Genomic DNA, 20,209 nt, shown 5'->3' with positions numbered 1-20,209 from the left:
GGCTTCTCCTTCTCAGCGTCGCGAGCGCCTTGGCCGACTACTAGGCTCCCCGGACGTCGTGCCATACCCAGCTGAAGTTTGTGAGCTGCTCACACAGTCCCATGAAAACGGAATCTGGTTTGCAGGAATTGCAACACCTTCGTACCGCCTCAGTCGATCCCGTCGCGGCGGTGGCGAGGGCTGCGCGAAAGCTTCTCTTCGAACATTCTCAAGGGCTTGATTAGTGGCAGCGAGGACAGCAAAGCGTCGATCAGGCACGCGACGAGCGGTCGTGTTCGGCGTACGCGAACGAGCTTGGCGCGAGGGGGAGGCGTCGCGCTCATGCTGACGTGAACTTCTGCGACGATTCTGAGAGCGTGGGGTCGGGCTATCAGACGGTGTTTGTGGAGAACGATGCTGACGCGACGAGCGATGGCTGCGAGGAGAAGAGTCCAGAGTTTGATAGTTGCGGTGCTCGCGTTTTGGTGTTTTCGGTGGAGAGGGCGCGAAAAGCGACCATCCCCTCGAAGGTTCGGGACGAAGATTCTTCTTGGATTTCGAGTGTCGCGGAGGGTCTCGCTTGGCTCCGCGACCACGTAGGGTGGTTTGCGACGTACGTTTTGGGTGCCGTTGCCGCTGGTGTGTGCTTCGGTGAGGACGCGGGTTGAGCAAAGCTTCCTGCGAAGAATTCGTGCTTCCAGGCTCTACTGAGCGATGCCACATGTCGGGCACCTGGACATTCAAAGACGGCCTGTACGAATCACGACTTGGGTAGGTGTCATCGCGGTACTGTTGCGTCCTCGGACGATGCTCTTCCTTCTCACGCCGCGATGAGCGCGGACTCGTGCTTTCTCCTGTCCTTCTCTTCCTATGCGTCTCACTCGATCTACGCTTCTCAGAGACCTCTGCGACAACTGTCTTGCCCTTCCCATGGAGTGGCTCGTCAGGTACATCCCTCCTCTTCTTCTCACCCGACGATGACGAGCTCTGACGCTTCTTCTTGCTTGAAAGACCAAAGCTGAAACACCAGCACATAGCGACCAAGGCTCAAGTCTCGGATCGCTATGCGCCCAAGATTTGCGACTCGTGGCGGGGTTGGAATATATGGTTACTAGACCGCATGTATAGGCCGAAGTTCGGGGCTGCAAATGCAAATATCTCGGCAATGAGGGATGCAAGGTGGTACTTAAAGAAGCGCAAGACGAACCAATGACTACAACAAGGACTCGCGCGTTTCATGCAAGGGATGAACGGTAACTGACTGGAGCAACAGAGAAAGAGGCTTGGGTATTATGATCTCATGTGAAGACAAAGGGCTGTTACGGCCTAGCAAGGGAGCAAGTGTGCACCGCAGTTGCGGCGTCGACGCCAAAATTCCAATAACGCTATGCGACAGCATGGCCTGGTGCTAAAACAGGACTGGGCCTCGTTCAAGGTACCTTGTAATTGTGGGTTGCGCTCCAATCAGAGGGGAGCCTACCTGATGGTGTGCGAGAAAGTGACTGATTCGCAGTTTGCGGAGGGTGGCTTACTGGTCCACATGACACACCCGGCAACAGCTGATCGACTCATGATCTGGCGCATTGCAGCCGTCGAATGTTGTGGTATGGGCATGTAGGACATTGGAATTGTCGGCTGGAGCGGGAGGGACGTCTTATATGGCGGATTTGGTCTCTTTGTGGCGATTCTTGCCCTTCAGGTGCGACTTTCATGCGTACCTGCGTCGCTTGCTACGTGGCACCTGTGCTGTACAGAACAGCGGCGGGACGGCGCGGCGCGATCCTGGGTGCATTCGACGACGATGCTGCAAGGGATCTAGTGGGGTGTTCTCATGTGACAATGTGTGCTAGCTGCAGGTTGGAGTCAGGATGGAGAGCGTCAGCTGAGCCTTGGTTCCTTATCGTCTTGTTATCGGGCCGCCCGCGACGTCATTGGTGCAAGTTGGCCCCACTTTGCACGCGACGGGTGAATGATGGCTGCAGCCAACCTCGAACAGCTCCAGGAGTTTCGGCCTTTTCCACCAAAATCCTTCGCACGGCCGCGGGACAGTGCATATCCTGCTTCGTCCCGGCTGGCTTTGCATAATAGCGTTCGTAGGCATCCGGTTCGCCTCGATTGCTAGCCAAGGGGTGTTGGTGGAGGCAGGGTAGGGCGAAAGTGAATAGCCAATCATTGTGCCAAGGTCGCTTCTCTTCCAAATATTGTGGCGTCCGTCCAACAAGTGTCGGAACTTTGTACGCTCGACTTCCGGAACAGGAGTACTCGCGAGAACGATGTCGGCGGTGCCGCAATGTCGGTTCTGCCCAGGTGTCCTTGATTCCATACAATCCGACGATGACGACTTGTTTGGCACTTGAGGGCAGGAACCCACTAGCTGAAGCATGAAAGACCTTCGCGCAATTCACGTGATTCAACGCACCTATTCGCCTGTCAGAATAATGAGAACCAAGCCACCTTGGAAATGCTTTAGCGGTGCACTCTAACAGCGTCTATGATTCACTGATAAGTCTAGTGGTACGGCATAATCCATCGCTGGGTCACGACTCGCATTTCTTCCTGACATTATCGGTCACCTAGACACCTATCTAGTCTTCTTCTTTAGAAACAGGGCCATTGCTAAGTACAGCACTGGAATCATAGTTAGCTTTAAATAGCTGCTCTCCATGATATAAAACATCCTTTGGGTGACGTCGAGACTCAGCAACTCGGAGATAATCGCGGTATAAATGGAAGCGCGGGGTGGCTTTACCCCACTGTCGTCATCTCGCGATCTCGCAGGCCGCTACAGCAAGATGCTTCTGTAAACACCGTGCTGGAATCTTAACAAGTCTCCAAAAACAACATAAGCTAATTCACTATGCCTCTCCTTGCACAAAGCCCTACTGACCGGGTTATCCTTGGGCTGATGACCTTCGGTACGAGTATCTCCACGACTGCTAGGCCGATCTAAAGCTAACAGATTTCAAGGTCCCAATGAGTCCGATGGGGCAAGAATGACATCTCTTGACGAGTTCAATAAGCATCTTGATCACTTCCAATCGAAGGGCTACAATGAAGTCGACACCGCGCGCATGTATGTTGGTGGCGCACAGGAAGCATGGACACGTGATGCAAAATGGAAAGACCGTGGTCTCACTCTGGCAACAAAAGTTTATCCCGTCGAGCCGGGAACGCATAAGCCGGAAAAGCTGAAGGAATTATTTTCGACATCGCTGAAAGAGCTCGACACGGATGCTGTCGACATATTCTACCTGCATGCACCCGATCATTCGACGCCCTTCGAGGAAACGCTGGGCGCAATTAATGAGCTTCACAAGCAAGGAAAATTTGGTGCGTAAAGTATATGTACGAATTGCATGTGAGACATACACTGACTTCGTACTCGAACATCTAGTCCAGCTAGGCCTTTCGAACTTTGCTGCGTGGGAAGTCGCGGAAGTCTGGAACATCTGCAATGAAAGAGGCTGGGTGAAGCCCACAGTCTATCAAGCCATGTACAACGCGATCAGTAAGTCTGTTCGAATCGCTGCCCAACGAGATCAATAACTAAAGCTAAATAGCCCGCGCCATTGAGCCAGAACTGATCCCATGCTGCCGGAAGTACAAGATTGACATTGTCATCTATAATCCGCTTGCCGGTGGGCTCTTCAGCGGTAAGATAAAATCCGCTGATATAGCGCCCTCTGAAGGTCGATTCGCCCAAAACTCAAAGATTGGCGAGATGTACCGCACCCGTTACTTCAAGAACTCTAATTTTGAAGCGCTTCGCATGATGGAGGAGGTAGCGCAGAAGCACAAGTTGACATTGCTTGAGATTGCGTTGAGGTGGTGCGTACACCATTCTGAGCTAAAGACGAGGGCGAAGGGAGGGAACGATGGTGTGATCATTGGTGTGAGTAGTTTTGCTCAGCTGGAAAGCAACTTGGCGGATTTGGAGAAGGGACCATTGCCCGAGGAAGTCGTAAAGGCGCTGGATGAGGCATGGATGATGGCGAAAGCGACAGCACCGGTTTACTTCCGTTGAAAAGGGAACACGCAGATACTGAGTATGTATATTGATAGTGCCCACAACTTGTTTCTTGAGTTTCCCTCAGCACCTGGCCCGGTGCCACAACCATTCTTGTCCGCTCTGCTCATGCGACCATGTTAGAGACTATCTAGTAAGCTATACACCGGCCTGTATAGCTTCAAAGGCTTATCAAGCCGTGACAATGTTATAAAAGTGGATCGCGGGTATATACAGCTTTAGCTACTACTACGCCACTACTGCTCACTGCGGTGCACGAGAACAGGCACGGATTACAGCGTCACCTATTGTAGTATATTCAACTCGCAGTCTATTCTGCTGGACACGCTGCGCTCACATCACTCACCCCTGTACCCTCGACAATCTTCGCCTCCACAACCTGATACACCGGAATCTCCTTGAGACGGTCAACAATATGATGTAGCGTGGGCAGAGTATTCCAGTCCAGTGCGTCGAATTTGATATCCGCGCTTGATGCAACGAGTGTTCTTTCAACCTTCTTCTGGGCGGCACCGGCACCCTCATTATTCGGCAGGAAAGCGGTATACTCGGCGTCGGCTTGACCTCGCGTTTTGCTGCCAAGACTGCCAGTGGCGGGCAGATACTTGTGGAAGAACATGCCTTCTTCGTTGGAAACCGGTGCAGACCCTTCACCATTGGGGGCAGTCTGCTCTTTAAGGTCGGACAGTGTAAAGCTGCCAAACTTGGAAGACATCCAGCTAGCGTTCAGGGCATAGTTCTTGTGATCGTTCTTCACTTCAAGGTCACAAAATAGCTTTGGGAAACCGAGCTCCTCTCTACCACTCAGGATTGGGTCGGCCAAATTCTCGAAGAGTAGGGGCAGATATGTGCCTGTCACTGTTTCACCATTCTCTTTGGTGTACTGGACACCGTGGATGTATAGGCCGAAGTGTGAGTAGCCTCTGCCACCGAGCCACTCCAAGTTGTCCAGCTGTGTCGTGGCAAAAGTTGCATAAGCTGCAGTGTCGGCCACCGCAAATTTAAGCTTTCCAGTGGGGAATAAGTTTTCAAGAACTGTTCGGCTAGACTTGAACTTCATGCTGGCAGTCGTGAATTTTGCTTTGGAGCCGTTTCTCGGCCTACCATAAAAGTCCTGGCGAGGTCCTGGCATGGGGCCGAATGCGGTAGGCATGCGCCAGAGGAGTCCTTTCTTCCTCTCCCATTCCCACTTCCTCAGCATCTGGCTGGAGTAGTCCCATTCGTCGTGGCCAAAGTTGTAGTTGGTGAAGCGTGCAGCATCCGGTGGCGGTCCACTACCTAAGTCTCTGCCTGATACGCGCGATACCTCTTGGATGTTGGAAGCACGTTCAAGCCTACATTTCTCGTAAAGCTTGAGTCGCGCTTGGATCTGGTCTCTAGGAACGTTCCAGGGTAGCATGACAGCTAGAGAGGCAGCGTCTTCGATGGCTTGGCCTGCACCTTGGCCTTGGTCTGGTTGCTCGTTAGACTTGTGCGTGGCGGCGAATGTATGGAGAACACTTACGAGGTGTAAACGGATGGGCAGCATCGCCGATCAGCACCAGCTTTCCCTCCGTCCAAGACGGCATCTGCTCCATATCTAGCAACTCCCACACCTTCAACGTCTCCTCATCCGCCATGCTTAACAACTTGATCATCGCCGGCTCAAAGTCCTTGAACACTTCCAACATCTTGCTGATGTTGCCCTGATTCTGCCAATCACTACTTCCCGGCTCTTCAGAATTGACTTGGGATTCGGCCGTAGGGTGGATATTGACAAAGTTCAGCAACGTATTGTCTGAAGTAGGGTACACAACCACACGCCGATCACGAGCAAATACCATGACCAAGTGTCCCTCCTTCTCCGCAAACTTCCTTGTCTCTGGATCCGCCAGTGCTTTCTCCCGCGGAATGAGGAACCGGAAAGCACTTTTGCCGCTGCCGAAAGGCTTCATGTTCTCCGCCCCCGGGATCTTTGCTCTCGTCCGTGAATGCACGCCATCCGCGCCAACAATGACATCGCTCTGGATCTTCTCGCCACTGTCAAGTGTGACAATGCCCTGTTGGGCGTCCACGTCCACAACCCTGGATCTCAATCTCAGGGTTGCGGGAGTTCCTTTTCCTTCCTCACTTGTAGCCATGCGCTTCAACTCGCTGTGCAAGCTCACGCGGTGTGCCAACTGCCACGGATGCTGCCATCGCCCTGCATCCCGTTTCAAGTCGACGCTGAATAACTCTTTCCCATTCGGTAGCCACTGACTGAGCCGCTTGCAAATCACAGCTCCATGGTGTTCGGGAATAAAGCCCATGCGGCGCAAGAGCCCGTTGGCATTTGGCGCGAGGTGCACAGCAGCCCCGAGTTCGTTGGCAAAACGGGACTGCTCAAGGAGTGTGACGGTGTGGCCTTGTTGGCGAAGGAAGATGGCAGCGGACAGGCCTCCAATTCCTGCACCAACTATCGTGACGTTGAGAGGTTTTGCGGTGGCATCTTCTGCATGGCCGTTCAAGCCGTTAGCCTGTGCGAAGTCCATGTTGGTGAGATTTGGAGGTATTGGTACTGACAAGGAGATGCAAGTTCCTCAGATCCTCAGATCTTCTGGTCTTTTCGTAGCGAGGCACTGCGCCATCGCATGTGGGATGCTCCATTAGGACTCGGCAGATAGCTCAATTGTCTTCCCCCACTTTCCGTAATCGCGGGCGCGTCTAGTTTCACGCTGGTAGCATTGTGGTAACACTTTTTACAATTTTTGTATGCGCTCGTGTGTTGGGTCGGGGGTGCATCCGTAATGAGTATTTCGCACGCGTTCGCAATCAATGGATCTAAGCTTTGCACAACTCATAATTCTGTTGACGAAGACTTGTAGTATGATGTTTCACCAAGAAAAATATAGATTCAAGCGACAAATGTGATATGCGTACATGTTGTATAATGTAGCGCTCTGCAATACCAAGATTCTGAAATGATCATGCTCCAATCCTTCACCACTCCCCGCCGACTTTGTATCCTACGTTCCACACTCTTCCCAACGAGGACCTCCATATTTTTGATACAGTCTGTAACTCCTGTCAGCAATGTACTCACAATCCTCTCCGATGTATCCATACCGACTCCAAGTATACGCCTGTGAACATGACTGTTACGAACATCTGCTCCACCCCACTCAGATACACCCTTCTTTCGCTTTGGTCCAGCTCTGTGTTGATCGGGCGGTATGCAGGTACTCGACGATGCTCAGTTGGCCATGAGCTTGGGTTCTCGTGCGAGCCGGCCGGCGCCGGATGCGTATTCAGTGAAGTGTCGACCTCTTCTTCGGTGTGGTGGAGATCGTAGTCCGCCAGGACGGTTTGCAGGCTGTAGGTAACAGGATTGGCAGTTGTTGTGACAGACATTGCGACGATTTTTGGCGACACGAAGTTGCTTGTCAGACGTTGAGGTCTTCAACAAGAGCACACTACTTCGGTGTCTAGCCGGTGTTTTCGGGCTCCGCACAAGGGTGAGGCGGCGAAATCTGGGGTCAGACAAGTCGGAATGTGGGGGAGTCAGCATCGGCCGGCGCTTTTGGCCCTTGTGGAACACGCGTGCAACTAACCTAAGATCTTACCTTAGGGTTGTTTTATTGTGGTTTGCTGTCGCAATTCGTCAGACTGTAGCTTCTTGCCTTTCAGCACTCACGGAGTAGCAGTCTTCATCATTTGCAATGGCTTCTCCAGTAACACCAGACGCCGCGTTGGCAGATCTCCAAGCTACGGCGCTCACAGCGCGCTGTCACAATGTATTTTTTCGACAGAAGCAACTCAAGTCACTGCATGATGCGCTACGGAAGAATGTGTCTTCAATCAAAGACGCCATTAAGCAGGATACGCGGACATCGGATGCAGAAGCCACAACGGAAATTGCTCTTGCCCTCGACATCGTGAAAGAGCACCACACGTCCCTTAACTCGAAAAAGGAATTGGAAGAGGAATATCGCATTACAAACAAAAAAAATGCCAGCGACAGAAGAGAGCCGTGGGGCGTTGTATACATTGAGCCTCAACAGAACCACACGCCATTGTTCTCGGTCGTTGTGGCTGTTAGCGCAGCTTTGGCTGCCGGCAATTGTGTTGCTCTGAAGGTATGAAGTGCTAAACTCCGCGAAGGGTTGAGCTAATACATCATGTAGCTCGAGAACAACCTTCGCGCTCTACCAAGTCTACTCCGCAAGCTACTCCCTGAAGCAATCGAAGCTGATACATTCTCCATTGTGTCCTCCGCTCCGTCCTCAGAATCTATATCGCAATGTCTGCAGGTCCTTCAAGAGACACAGGTCCCCGTACCCACGTACTCCCAGCTTGTTTCGCCCGCGGGAAAAACTATTGCGGTGGTAGATCGCACCGCAGACCTAGCAACAGCTGCTGAGCAGCTAGTAGCCTCACGCTTTGCTTTTGGTGGAACATCGCCGTACGCCCCAGACTTGGTGCTAGTGAATGAATTCATTAAGAAGGATTTCCTAGAACTTGCTTTGAAGCAATCTATCCGCTATCTATCCGGATCCGATGACGTTGCAGCAAACGGATCGACCAAGTCATCACAGAAACCCGCCTCACGAGTAGCAGATGCCTTTAAAACCCTACAAGACAGCAAGTCATGGAAACTTAGAGTGATCACTCAAGGAGACAATGGCGCCGTAGTTGAGCTCGCCAACCTCTCCTCGCTGCCACCGAAGGTTACCCAGCCCTTGTTCTGTATCTCGGCCATCACATCTCTGGAGCACGCGATCAGTCTTGTAGACGAAGACCTCGAGCCATCGCAAACTCTTTCCGCGGCATACCACTTCGGCACTCCCGCATCAGGCAAATACCTGTCCCAGTTCATCAACGCAGACGCTTCGTTCATAAACCATGTTCCCTACCGACTCCTGCTAGGTCCAGCCACTCCATCTTTCCAACATATCGATATCGAGGCGCGATACACTCCTCTTCACTTCACACGGGCATCACCAGCATACATTTCGCCATCGTCGACACAAACGGCAATGGAGAAAGCCGTGGCAGGCAAAGAAACACGCAAAGCAGCTGCGGATCTACTGGCCAAGGCGTCTCAAGAAATCAAAGAAAACAAGAGGGCGGAATCAATAGCTATCGGCTATTTTGAGCAGGGCATCTTCATTGGTTTGGGTGTGTATGGTATACCATTGTTGAGTTGCATTGGAGCGACGCTGTTCTTTGGTATTAGAGCTGGCTTGAGGAGATGGGTGTTTGCTTAGAAGGTACATCAGTACTCTATCTAGTTTGTGTAGCGTCTCAATCAAAGTCTTCAATCACTAAAAGGTAGCCATTATGCAACCTTGAACGGCGGTACGTCTGAGGAGGAGAGGGAGAACAAGACAGATTGTAAGTTAATATCTCATATGTAAATAAATACGACTATTTGACATCGCTATATAGATGTCGCGCATTCACGCTTTTCGCCATGAGACCTTCACATCGCAGATCTGTCTGGCACCCACTTGGCCGTCCAAATGCGGAGTCTCTTACCCCAGATAAGCATCGGAATAGTCAGCAAACCAAACACACCCATCAACAGACCAAAGATACCAAAAGGCTCAGCAGCTCCAGCATCGTGGACCCAAGTACCCACGAAGAAAGTCCACGCAAACGAGATGATAGCCCTAACGCAAGTGACTGCGACAAAGCAGTCTCCTGCGATGCTATTATATGACTCTATGAGGTAGTTGAAGCCAACAGACGGTGCTTGCATGAGCCCGAAAGACACCATGGCAAGACCGATTTGCAGGCCTACCCAACCTTTTGGCGAGGGGTTCTGTGCCACGAAGCCGAAGATGAATGATCCGCCGGTGGCGATAAAGAGAGACGGAAGCGCCGTGACGAGACGCGACTCGGGCTCTGAGAGACCACGGGTGTCTTTCTTCGCGAGACGCTTGGTCATCCAATCCGCTGACAAGTATGTGTAGACCTGAAACGCTTGTTAGTGGACGTCAGTCAACGGGTAGAGTTTGCGTCACTTACACCGCCTAGAAGCGCACCGATGAGACCCCCCACATTGATCAGTCCCACATTCTTGCCCCAGAGATACGGCGGGACAGCGACAAGTTGTGTGCCGATCGTGCTCAGCGTTACGATCAAGCCCACGAGACCCGCATACCAGAGCGACACAAGCCAGACGCCGGGAAGTCTCATGGTCTTGTAGGGCGCAATGAATTTCTGTACGATTCCCGGGTGGTATGTTACTAGCCGGAGCGACCGCATGTAGGTGTAAGGGGGGTATGAAGTCGTTGGGACCGACGAATCGGCAACGATGACGGATTCCTTCGTCTCAACATCGGCCTTGTTCGAATCGCTAGCGAGCTGTACGGTTGTTTGGGGCCGGATGTAGAGCGTCTCTGCTTGGAGGAAAAAGCAAAGAACGAACGTGACGGCGGAGAGGATAACATTGACCCAATGGACCCAAGGAATCCCACCAGCAGCAACGATATAGCTACCGCAGGTGCCTCCGAAGAGAGAACCGAGCGAAAGGAAGACAGTATAGATGGCCTTGAAGTCACGTCAGTAAGGCTGAATCACAAGTTTCGGTATCTTTGTCGGGCTTACCATGGCACGTCCCCGCTGGTGAACAAAGAAGATCTCGCCAACAACATCGGGTGACACCGCATCTGCTGGTCCGCCGCCAATGCCCATGAAAAGCCGAGCCGCAAGGAGACTGCTAAATGTCTTTGCTAGGCCAGCCCACATGCTCGAAAATATGAGCAATAACAGGCTGACAAGAGTAACTGGACGACGGCCGAAGGTATTAGCCAACGGCACCCACCACAGATTAGACGCGCCGAGCATGATCAGGTTGACGGCAATGAGGTATGTGAGCTCCGAGAATGGCTTTGGTGGGAGGCCAAAAATCGGCGTCGACGCGTATATGGGCAGCGCACTTCCGATGGAAGAGCTTGCAAAGTTGACGATGAAGGGATGAATAGACATCACCGCTAGCATGGCCAACTACAAATGAAGCGGTACGTCGTCAGTAAAGTCCCGTGTACAGTTCGTGCGATGAACGTACCTTGCGCCAGAGTGGCAGATTCAATGGGTCTGCGGGATCTGCTGAGGGCTGAGGAACGAGACGAATCTCGTCAACACTGGTCTGAGATGCTGTCCATTCGAGGTGTTCTGCAACTGGTCAGAGACGGATGCGCCTTACTGTTGTGAGGCTCACTGACCGATAAGTGTTGAGGTACCCGGAGGCATAGCATTTCGGACTTCATCCTTGGATAAGGAGAAGGCCCCCTTCAGAGAAGTCATGATACGCGTACAGACAGGAGGGCACGATCAGGGCGGTCAAATAATTCTACCTTGGGTGATGGTCTCTCGAAGATACATACACCGCACTCTAGAAGAGTGTTGTTTTTCGGTAGAGTCAACAAACTATATACCCGCGAGGCACAGAGATACCTCCGCCGCGCGAGGGCGTCTCAGACATGGGTTTATGCGCTAACAATCTACCTTGCAGCGAATGATGCCAATCCCTGGGCGCCCAAGATGGCGATGATAGGTCGGATGAAACGGGAAGGAAGCCGCGTTGGGACCAAGCTTCATCTGCACTCCCGCCCCCATGGGGTTGTGGTGGTCGGAATGTGGAGAGGGCTCAGCTCTATAGTCTAAACAAGGCAGAGGACAACCGCAATGATCGGAGAAGTTGCATTTTTGGAAGGACTTCGGCCATCAATAGGATGTTAGATGCTACGAGAGATGTCAATGTGTCTGCAGGCTATTCGATTATAGAAACGCGCGCGACTGTATGCAGACATTTTGTGATATAAATGAACTATTAATAATGTCACACAAGATTGTCTTCATGTAACCTTACTCCGGTGGGAGCAGGATGACAGTCTTTTTGCTACCATGTCCAGCGCATTCATCTAGTCGCAAGACGAAGGCCTTCTAGAAGCTGGACCAGATTGCCTACAAGTGGCGGACATGAACCTTCTATAGCGGCATGTGGTGCCTGTAGCAGATGTATTAGTCCATCGATTACACCCGAGACATCGCTAAGTTGAGTGCTGATATGTGATCCAGGTCGCAGAATAGAAGGAACACCACGATTCAAGGTAATGAACCTTCTTGCGCTTAATGAATCGTCCCCATTGAGAACCACGATTGTTTGTGATGCATCATTTGGGGTCTGACCAGTAGAGACGGATCGCTTGAGGAACCCATAGCCCCAGAGAATCAGTCCAGCATGATACACTGCAATTGCGTTAAAGTTGCGGAGCAGCGGTCTTGGTAGATTCTCTGCAGCACGTAAAATCTGGCCGGCGTGCCACAATGCCTGGCGTGCTGGCACACTTTTGATCCAATCACGCAGAGCTGGATAAGCAGCCCGCGCTTCCTCTTGACCCTCCAGACCTGCAAATAGCTGCACCTCGTCCAGCGGAGCATTTAAGTGCAGAAGCATCAACTCGAACGTGATTTCGTTGCCCGGACTCAATGGAGGACTGCTGACACGGAAGTCTTCTAGTTGTTTGACAAGCTCCTGGTAGCGGGATGACAAGATCAGATTATTACTCGCTTTCGCATGAGACTTGGCAGCAAGAGTACTCATCTGTCTGTATTCCCAGACCATGCCCCATATCATGTGGAGATATGTTGTGCTAGCACTGTCGTAACGCGCGAGTTGCTCAAGATCCAAGAACACCTCGAGTGCGGAGGGGCGATTGGTGGCCTCATGTGGCATACTCAGGTATGCCTGCCTCCATGCAGACGCTGACTTAGCTTGCCATAAGATGTTGGGGCTTGTAAGAGGCAACTGCATCTCTGAGTATGATATCAGTGGAGGTTTTAGGAGAGCCATCGATGACTGTCTATCGAGCTCGAATGCGCGGTAGGCTAGACGCAGGTAAGATTCCTGATCGACCCATTCTTGCCACTGATTCTCTAGCGAAGTACTGCTATCATCAGTAGGAGGAGTGATCTGCCTCCATGTAGAGCGGCGAAATCGACTTCCACGTCGAAGCATGGTCATCAATGGCTGGAGAAAGCTTTCAGCGATCTCCATCTTGCGACTGATACCGCTCCACATGCCGATCTGCAGCTCGAGGAGCAAGTTTTGAAGATGCTGAAGGTCCCTGATTGCCGAGTTGTCTGCCTCAAATGCTTTTGCTTGGCCAATTCGCGAGGCCTCGTGCAAAGCGAACCCCAGCTTTCGCAAAGGCACATCAGGTGTCGAGACAGCGCCAGCTGCAACAATGGCTGCTAGCACTTCAGGATTAATTTTGGAGGGAGAGAACGTGGGTAGGTGAAACCAGGATTGTGCGTCCAAGGATGGTGAGGTCAAGAAAAATTGGATCAGAGTGTCGAGTAATTCGATGCTGGGAAATGCTGATGCAATTCGCTTGACGTTTTCAGGACTGCAGGTCCCGAGAACCAAGGCCATTAGTTGGTCACGACTAACGCGGTGTAGTCTTTCGGAGATAGCTCGACGCTGTATGATCTGAGAACGCCGGCTGTTATCCTTTTCTGAGTCGCAATAGGCCAGATTGGCCTGCTCGGCTCCGCCAAAATCTTTGTGTCGTTGTGGAAGATACCGCCAGATGCTCTGTTTGAAAGCCTCCGTCCGCACCGGAACGCTTTCGCTTTCAGGTATGTGTTGCTCAGCCCCTTGATTGTCCGTGGAAGGTGTATCTGCAGCAAAAGGTATTTGAAAATTGTACTGATCAAGCAAGCCGAGGTCGATGTCTGTCAACCCGACGTCTATGTCGAAGCTCATATCCAGAATACCGCGTGGAGTTGCTTGACCAGAATAGAAGGCCTCATAAGGCGGCATGCTGCGGAAGTAGTCGGGCAAATACGGATCAATACTGGGAGTCTCATCAAAGTGTGTAACTGTCGGATCGAAGAATGCGAGATCGTTCCCTGTGTCTCCTGCATAATGCTGGTTGTCCGTAATGGTTTCCACCCCCGAAGGAACATGGCTCGACAACGTCAAAGATCGTTGTCGCATATCAGTATCAGTAGCCGAAGAAGCGTTCCTTATGCCATTTCCCGACGCTGTCGCTGTCGTGGTTCCTGTCAACGATGGGTGTTTAAACTGGCCCGAAGGACTAAGCATGTCGAATTTAGGCGTCATTGGTGGCTGTTGCCCGCTCTGTGAGGGCGTTGCTCCAGATGGGAAGTCGAAGCCGTGGGAAAGGTCTAACAAATCCTGTGCCGCATGCACGGCATCCAGCTCATTAAGCTCACTATCATCTGTTGCGGAAGGCTCGGGTACGCGACAGGGTATGTTTTTCTTCCTGCACCGACTACAAGGCTTCTCGTCTTCACATCGTAGATGACTTGATGAACAGGCCTCGCAGGCTTGCACTACACGGGTGTCGCGAGCAATCTCGCGCTTTTGTCGTTTGTTTGCAGAGTCCGAGTCGTGGTTGGTCACATGTCTCTTCAAGAGATCTCTGTTGCAGCTTAGACACCACGCATGTGACTCGAATTGATAGCCAGTGAGGAACCTACATTCTGGCAAAGCCCTTTGAGCAAATGGGGCACACGTACGGCTTGGACTTCGTGTCTGTGTTGCATATTAGTAAGCATAAATGTCATGGACGCTTTGCACGATGATGAAGCATCCATTAGATCAAGCACGCGGAGCCTCGAACAAGAAAGGGTGTTCAGCATAATGTGAAGAAGACATGATGTGAGATCCCGCTAACGAACTATCGCACTGGCTCGGGAGATCCACTTACGCGCTCTCACGTGCCGCGTGAGGTGATCCGCTCTGGTAAAAGAGCGCTTGCAAGTGCTGCACTGAAATAGCCGTTGGGGCTGTTCTAGATCGGGGCTGGTGGCTGCTGTCTGATTGTGCCCTTGTGTTGGCGTAGCTTGCATGTTCGTCGTGTCGCAACCTCAATCAGCGCTGGAGGCCTCGGGGCAGTGAAGTGGAGGAGAAGCTGGGGACAAGCTGGGCGCGTGGAGACGGGAGAGTTTGGGGCTGCTCGCGGCACTGTGCGGAGTTGGCGTCTGGCCGGGCCTAGCTTGAAGCGAAATGTGGCCCCCGCTGGCTTTCTGTTCCTCCACTTCACGATCCTGGTCTGTGGACGCGTAGTCCTGGATGCTCGGGTTTTAGTGATTATGTCTTGGACCTTAATCGGCCCTGATAGAGATCATCGTGATACTGTATTTCCAACAGTAGAGCCGCCGTCCATCTGTCAAAAATAATCACAGACAGTCAAGGACCCAGCTGGGCAGCATAACAACATCGCTCAAGATCACAATTTGATTATCGTCATTTGCCTTTCGGACGCACAAAATTATTCAGAATGGCCGTTCCGCCAGTTCACTTCTTCTCCCATGGCTCGACCATGATGTTGGGCGAAGAGTCGCGCTCAGCCGATTACTGGAAAGCTTGCGGCGACGAAGCCAACAAACATGGCTTCAAGGGCGTAATCATGATGGGTGCCCATTGGGACGCACGAGGCACAAACCGAATCGATGTGTCTATGAACCCAAAGCCCAACAAATCGCCGGTCGCATACGTGCATCCGCGGAAATATACCGACTACGAGCTCAACCCCGATCTCGAGAGTGGAAAGAAATGCATACAGGCGTTGAGAGAGGGAGGAATGGACGCCCGACCAAACGAATCTTTTGACTGGATTCACGACACATATCTGATCTTGATCCGCATGTTTCCGGAGAAGTGCCCACCGACGACAATCATCAGTATGAACTCGCGCTTTGATCCACATCTCCATGCACGCGTGGGGCAAATCCTTGCTCCATTCCGCGACCAAGGTTACCTGATTATCGGTACTGGTGGCGCGGTGCACAACCTTTACCGCAACAACTGGAGCCAAATGCTCAGATATACGGACAACTTCGCACAACCCTATCCGCCTGAGGCGCCCATGTTGGAGTTCAGACAAAGTGTCGAGGATGTCTTCCTTCGGAACTGCGGAAATGGTACGAAGAAGGGTGCACTAACAAGGGGTATCACGAGATTAATGAAGCACCCAATGTTTCGAGATGCTCATGCCACTGACGATCATTACATGGCAGCATGCTTTGTAGCAGGAGTGGCAGATGGGAGCAAGAGGGACGGTGATGACTGTGTGTTAGGGGCAGAGGATTGGGAATTAGTGAACATGTGCAACAGTCAGTTCACGATTGGAAAATGGGTAGCAGCATAAATATACTAACACTGAGTCGTCTTGTCGGCCACTATTTAATTCGAATTGTTTTTAGAGGCTCAGAACTAGATCTTCCGCGAAGTAGTCACTTATAGGCGATCATCGGGAAAAGTGATTGCCCATGCTATTGCTGTAGTGAAACAGTTGCAAAGTCTGAGCGAATTATGAAGAGGAAACAGTATCTAGAGGGAGAGGAACTGCGATGGGTATATTTTTTTAGGTATAGGCCTCGCTTGTATGTTCGAACTCACTGGAACTACAAGGCGGTAGAGATGTCTTCTAATTGGCACAAATCTCATTGATATGCCATCATGCAATAATGTTCCCCCTCCCTTTTTTTAAAAAAAAAGAAAACTCATCAACACGGTTACCGTGCAATGCATTCCATAACAGCTCACCCCCCAAGCTTCTTCTCTCGGATGAACCATGCAAACACAGCACACCACATCACGAGACTGAGGCCAACGCCCAAAGCCGCACGCGTAGCCTGGCTATAACATTCCCTCACAATGTCGCGTAGATGTGGTTCCAGACTTCTGAAGTACGACAGGCCTTCTCTAACACGCTCTGCGATCTCTGCTGCATCTTTGTCGCCGTGCAGAGCAGTTTGTAACGACCTCCGCAATGTTTGGTTGAAGGCTGTTGCGCACATGGAAATGCCGAAGACGGATCCGAGAGAACGGAAGAGGTAGCTACATGCTGTTGCAACCGCTTGGTCTGCGTGCGAGGCGTTGGCAACTGGCGTATTGTTAGCGCGGGAAAGTTTAGTCTGGTGGATTGCACGTACTCAGACCGATGAGAGTTGTGGTCACTCCACAGCCATTGCTGAAGGAGCAGATGCATGTGCCAAGTACCATCAGAGGGAGGCTTCTCGTAATGGTCCCGGCGGTCATGAGGATCAGCGCGAGGCCGAATGTGAGGTTTGTGTATGTAATCACGGTGATCCAGTAGTAATTACCTTTCCCAAGTTAGCTACGAGTCATGAGCTTCCAGTTGAAGATTTACCAGTCTTTTTCATGTAGAAGCCGCCGGCAAGCGATCCGCTCACGCCACAGAAAATGCTTGGAACCAGCAGCAGTCCAGCTCGAGCAGCACTATAGTCGCCTATGACCTGCCAGTACAGAGGAATGAAGTAGAGTGATGCCAGCCATCCGCCGAAGGAGAAGAAGTTGCAAAGGTAGCATGCGAAAAGCGACCTATTTAGAATGATGCGTCCCGGAGCAAAGGGATTGCGTGCAACATACTTCTCGACCAGAATGAAGACGACAAACAACGGCGTCGTACAAAGTCCAGCGATCGTAATCGGACTCGTCCAGTCTCCATTCGAGCCTCGATCCAGCCCCACAAGCAGTCCAGTAACCGCAACGATCAATATCGCAGCCCCCAAGAAGTCAATCTTGAAAACCTTCTCTTTCCAATGCGCGTGGTCTTGCTTCGGCAGCTCCAGTACGAGCGCCACAGCAATGAAAGCGAGCAAGCACAGCGGCCCCTGCGCTATGAATGCCCATCTCCAACCAATTGAATCCGCAAGCAAACCTCCCAAAGGCGCACCAGCAGCCGCTCCAGACGCATACATGACATTGATGTACCCCTGCCACGTGCCCCTCTCCCTCAACCCCACAATATCACTCATCAACACACTCACACACACGGACATGCCTCCTCCCCCGACACCCGCAAATGCCCTTGCAGCGATCAACTCGCCCATAGTCCGCGCGAAACCGCATAGCGTCGACCCGATGCCAAAGACCAAGTACGCAAACAACAGACATTCCTTGCGCCCGAAGATATCACTGAGTTTTCCGTACAGAGGCTGCAGCGCGGCGAGCGTGAGGAAGTAACTCGTCGCGACCCAGGAGGTGGAGGACAGCGCGTGCAGGTCGGTTCCGATGGTGCCGTAGGTTGAGACGACGAGGGTGGTGTCGGCGGCGGTGAGGAAGACCTGGAATACACTCGATTAGCCAACTGTCCTCAGATATGGTAGAGGAAGCGGGAGAGCACGTACGCCGATGGCTATCGCGGGGAAGATGTATTTCATGCGCGCCCGGACTTCAGGCAGGCCTTGGTGCTTCGAGGCGGTGCCATTGCTGGTTTGTCGCTCGATGTCGCCTCCATCTTCGGTTTGGGGATTGGGCGCGGTGGAACTGCCTTCATCGGTGGCTGAGGTGCAGGTATTTGGTTTGGGAAGTAGAGGTGAGGTTTCCCGGGGTTCGGTCATGTTTGGCGCCATGGCCGCGATGTCACCGTTGTGCTACAACACGATTGCTTCCTCAGCAATGTCTGGAAAATGAATTAGAGGTTTGATGTATGGAATTGCTTGGAGATATTGTACTCGGGTCCGCTATCGACGGGATTGAGCTATTTCTCCACAATCAAGCGCTGACTCTCCCCGTTCCCGTTCGCACTATGACTCTATTAGACAGAGCTTGTGCCTCCGCTTATCTCCGTTTCCGGAAGCGAGGTGTAATGGGTATCGATGTAGCAGGGCAAGTGTTATGGCTTCAGCATGATAGCCATTACATACTGTTTACGTGTACAACATCAAATGCCGTCTCCTGCAGGTCATTCAATCTCCAATTCCCTACGAGCCAACCGCACCATACCACCCAAGCCCAAGAACAGCTCCAAACAAAATGGCAAAAGCTGGCGGTACACCAAACCAAGCAGTCTCTGCATACGTGACTGCGGCAACCACAACCCACCAAGGCTCACCAGCAAGGCTCTTTCCATCGCTGCTCTGCGGCGTCAAGTACCCAATCTCCCACAGCCTATACACAGCCGTGAACACCAACCCCACCGCCGTAGCATTGATGCCCCGTAGCAAACTCAGCACCCAGGCTTTCGTCCGCAAAGCCTGCCAAATCGACTGCACACCAACAGCCAGAATCAGCCCAGGAGAAAAGATCGCCACAAAAGCCAGCAGCGCGCCGAATATCGTAGGCACGTTTGTCGAAGCTAATGTCAATGCACCGAGGTAGACGGAGAAATTGAAATTCGGGCCAGGGAAGGCTTGGATGATGGCGAGACCGAGGAGAAAGTCTCGGGGCGAGACCCAGCCTGGGTCGACGACGTAGGTTCGCAGAAGAGGGATGACGACGGGGCCGCCGCCGAAGATGATTGTACCCGCGAGGTACATGTTTGAGAAGAGGTCGAAGGCTAGACTCCGGGCATCGACAGTACCGCGAATCACCATGACGACGATGAAGGACAGGAGGAATCCCACAACGAGAGAAATGCCGATCTTAACGGAGAGATTGTGTGTCCTGGTGTCGGCGACTGGTACCAGCTCTGTGATTTCTTCTGTGCTGCGATGTTGCTCAGACTGACTTGGACCACTGTGTTCCTCAACAGGGAGAATACGATCTGTCGAGCTTCCAGTATGTGCTTTGCGCTTCACGGCTTCTGGGCGTCTGACTTGCAGCTCCTGCGCTGGTGGGACGACTTGGCTTGCGGTCGTCTCTTCAGCATCCCCACCTTCGTTTTTTGCTCTTCTCCTCTTTGCTGCATATCCAGCTCTGAGCTTGCCGATTTTCTGGTGCAGCCAGACGTCCCACACAACCGTTACTAATCCGCCAATGACTATCAGCACGGGAAAGTACCAGAGCGCGTTATAGCACAACCCAGCGCATGCTCCGAAAATTACTAGAATCCTCGTGATGCGGTCTTTGATCGCTTTCTCCGCTAGTTGTACTGCGGCCAATGCAACGATCCCAACGGTAGACGCATTCATGCCACTCAGCAACGCGTACACAATGGGCGGTAATTTCTCAGGCATCTTCTGCACTCCAAGCGAAAGAGCGTACATGCCAATCGCGCCAGGCAGCGACCACAGCAAGAACGCAAACAAAGCAGCGCCAATCCCCGCATGTATCATAGCAATGCAAAACACCATCTTAGTCGACGCCGGCCCAGGGAGAGCTTGACATATCGCAAACAACTCCTGATACTATGCACAAAGGCATTAGCTTCCGATCCCACAACCTTCACCCACTTCCTAGCAACTCACAGTCTGCTCGTCAATCCATTTACTCCCCCCGAACCCCAGTCCCTCGACAAA

General features: G+C 52.1%; 8 protein-coding genes across 8 annotated transcripts; 3 read left to right on the top strand and 5 right to left on the bottom strand.

Moving 5' to 3' along the window:
* Nucleotides 1-149: 149 nt before the first annotated feature.
* Nucleotides 150-1,014, bottom strand: SNOG_00954 (hypothetical protein; the record flags this gene model as incomplete). The annotated part of the gene is made up of 2 exons (XM_001791567.1): nucleotides 150-415; nucleotides 597-1,014. 2 exons carry the CDS (start codon nucleotides 1,012-1,014, stop codon nucleotides 150-152), a joined length of 684 nt encoding a protein of 227 aa, XP_001791619.1.
* Nucleotides 1,015-2,972: 1,958 nt separating this feature from the next.
* SNOG_00953 (hypothetical protein) lies at nucleotides 2,973-4,077 on the top strand (the record flags this gene model as incomplete). Its single annotated transcript, XM_001791566.1, has 3 exons — nucleotides 2,973-3,275; nucleotides 3,379-3,487; nucleotides 3,540-4,077. The coding sequence occupies 3 exons, from the start codon at nucleotides 2,973-2,975 to the stop codon at nucleotides 4,001-4,003; spliced, it is 876 nt and encodes a 291-aa protein (XP_001791618.1). The 3' UTR covers nucleotides 4,004-4,077.
* A 208-nt stretch (nucleotides 4,078-4,285) lies between these two features.
* On the bottom strand, nucleotides 4,286-6,516 carry SNOG_00952 (hypothetical protein; the record flags this gene model as incomplete). Its single annotated transcript, XM_001791565.1, has 2 exons — nucleotides 4,286-5,458; nucleotides 5,511-6,516. 2 exons carry the CDS (start codon nucleotides 6,514-6,516, stop codon nucleotides 4,317-4,319), a joined length of 2,148 nt encoding a protein of 715 aa, XP_001791617.1. The 3' UTR covers nucleotides 4,286-4,316.
* A 346-nt stretch (nucleotides 6,517-6,862) lies between these two features.
* On the bottom strand, nucleotides 6,863-7,439 carry SNOG_00951 (hypothetical protein). The gene is made up of 2 exons (XM_001791564.1): nucleotides 7,091-7,439; nucleotides 6,863-7,039 (listed from the first exon to the last, which is right to left on the bottom strand). Exons 1-2 carry the CDS (start codon nucleotides 7,373-7,375, stop codon nucleotides 6,965-6,967), a joined length of 360 nt encoding a protein of 119 aa, XP_001791616.1. The 5' UTR covers nucleotides 7,376-7,439; the 3' UTR covers nucleotides 6,863-6,964.
* Nucleotides 7,440-7,683: 244 nt separating this feature from the next.
* SNOG_00950 (hypothetical protein) lies at nucleotides 7,684-9,231 on the top strand (the record flags this gene model as incomplete). Its single annotated transcript, XM_001791563.1, has 2 exons — nucleotides 7,684-8,100; nucleotides 8,149-9,231. 2 exons carry the CDS (start codon nucleotides 7,684-7,686, stop codon nucleotides 9,229-9,231), a joined length of 1,500 nt encoding a protein of 499 aa, XP_001791615.1.
* A 215-nt stretch (nucleotides 9,232-9,446) lies between these two features.
* On the bottom strand, nucleotides 9,447-13,406 carry SNOG_00949 (hypothetical protein; the record flags this gene model as incomplete). Its single annotated transcript, XM_001791562.1, has 5 exons — nucleotides 9,447-9,941; nucleotides 9,995-10,519; nucleotides 10,577-10,975; nucleotides 11,037-11,143; nucleotides 12,161-13,406. 5 exons carry the CDS (start codon nucleotides 13,404-13,406, stop codon nucleotides 9,447-9,449), a joined length of 2,772 nt encoding a protein of 923 aa, XP_001791614.1.
* Nucleotides 13,407-15,128: 1,722 nt separating this feature from the next.
* On the top strand, nucleotides 15,129-16,213 carry SNOG_00947 (hypothetical protein). The gene has a single exon (XM_001791561.1). It carries the CDS (start codon nucleotides 15,283-15,285, stop codon nucleotides 16,150-16,152), a length of 870 nt encoding a protein of 289 aa, XP_001791613.1. The 5' UTR covers nucleotides 15,129-15,282; the 3' UTR covers nucleotides 16,153-16,213.
* A 333-nt stretch (nucleotides 16,214-16,546) lies between these two features.
* SNOG_00946 (hypothetical protein) lies at nucleotides 16,547-20,044 on the bottom strand (the record flags this gene model as incomplete). Its single annotated transcript, XM_001791560.1, is given in 6 exon segments — nucleotides 16,547-16,890; nucleotides 16,940-17,110; nucleotides 17,158-18,094; nucleotides 18,158-18,312; nucleotides 18,677-18,733; nucleotides 18,751-20,044. The coding sequence occupies 6 exon segments, from the start codon at nucleotides 20,042-20,044 to the stop codon at nucleotides 16,547-16,549; spliced, it is 2,958 nt and encodes a 985-aa protein (XP_001791612.1).
* Between the last annotated feature and the right edge of the window lie 165 nt (nucleotides 20,045-20,209).

The sequence above is a fragment of the Parastagonospora nodorum genome, assembly GCF_000146915.1.
Source record: "Parastagonospora nodorum SN15 chromosome Unknown scaffold_1, whole genome shotgun sequence".
NCBI lineage: Eukaryota > Fungi > Ascomycota > Dothideomycetes > Pleosporales > Phaeosphaeriaceae > Parastagonospora > Parastagonospora nodorum.
This window is presented reverse-complemented; position numbering and strand designations above follow the sequence as displayed.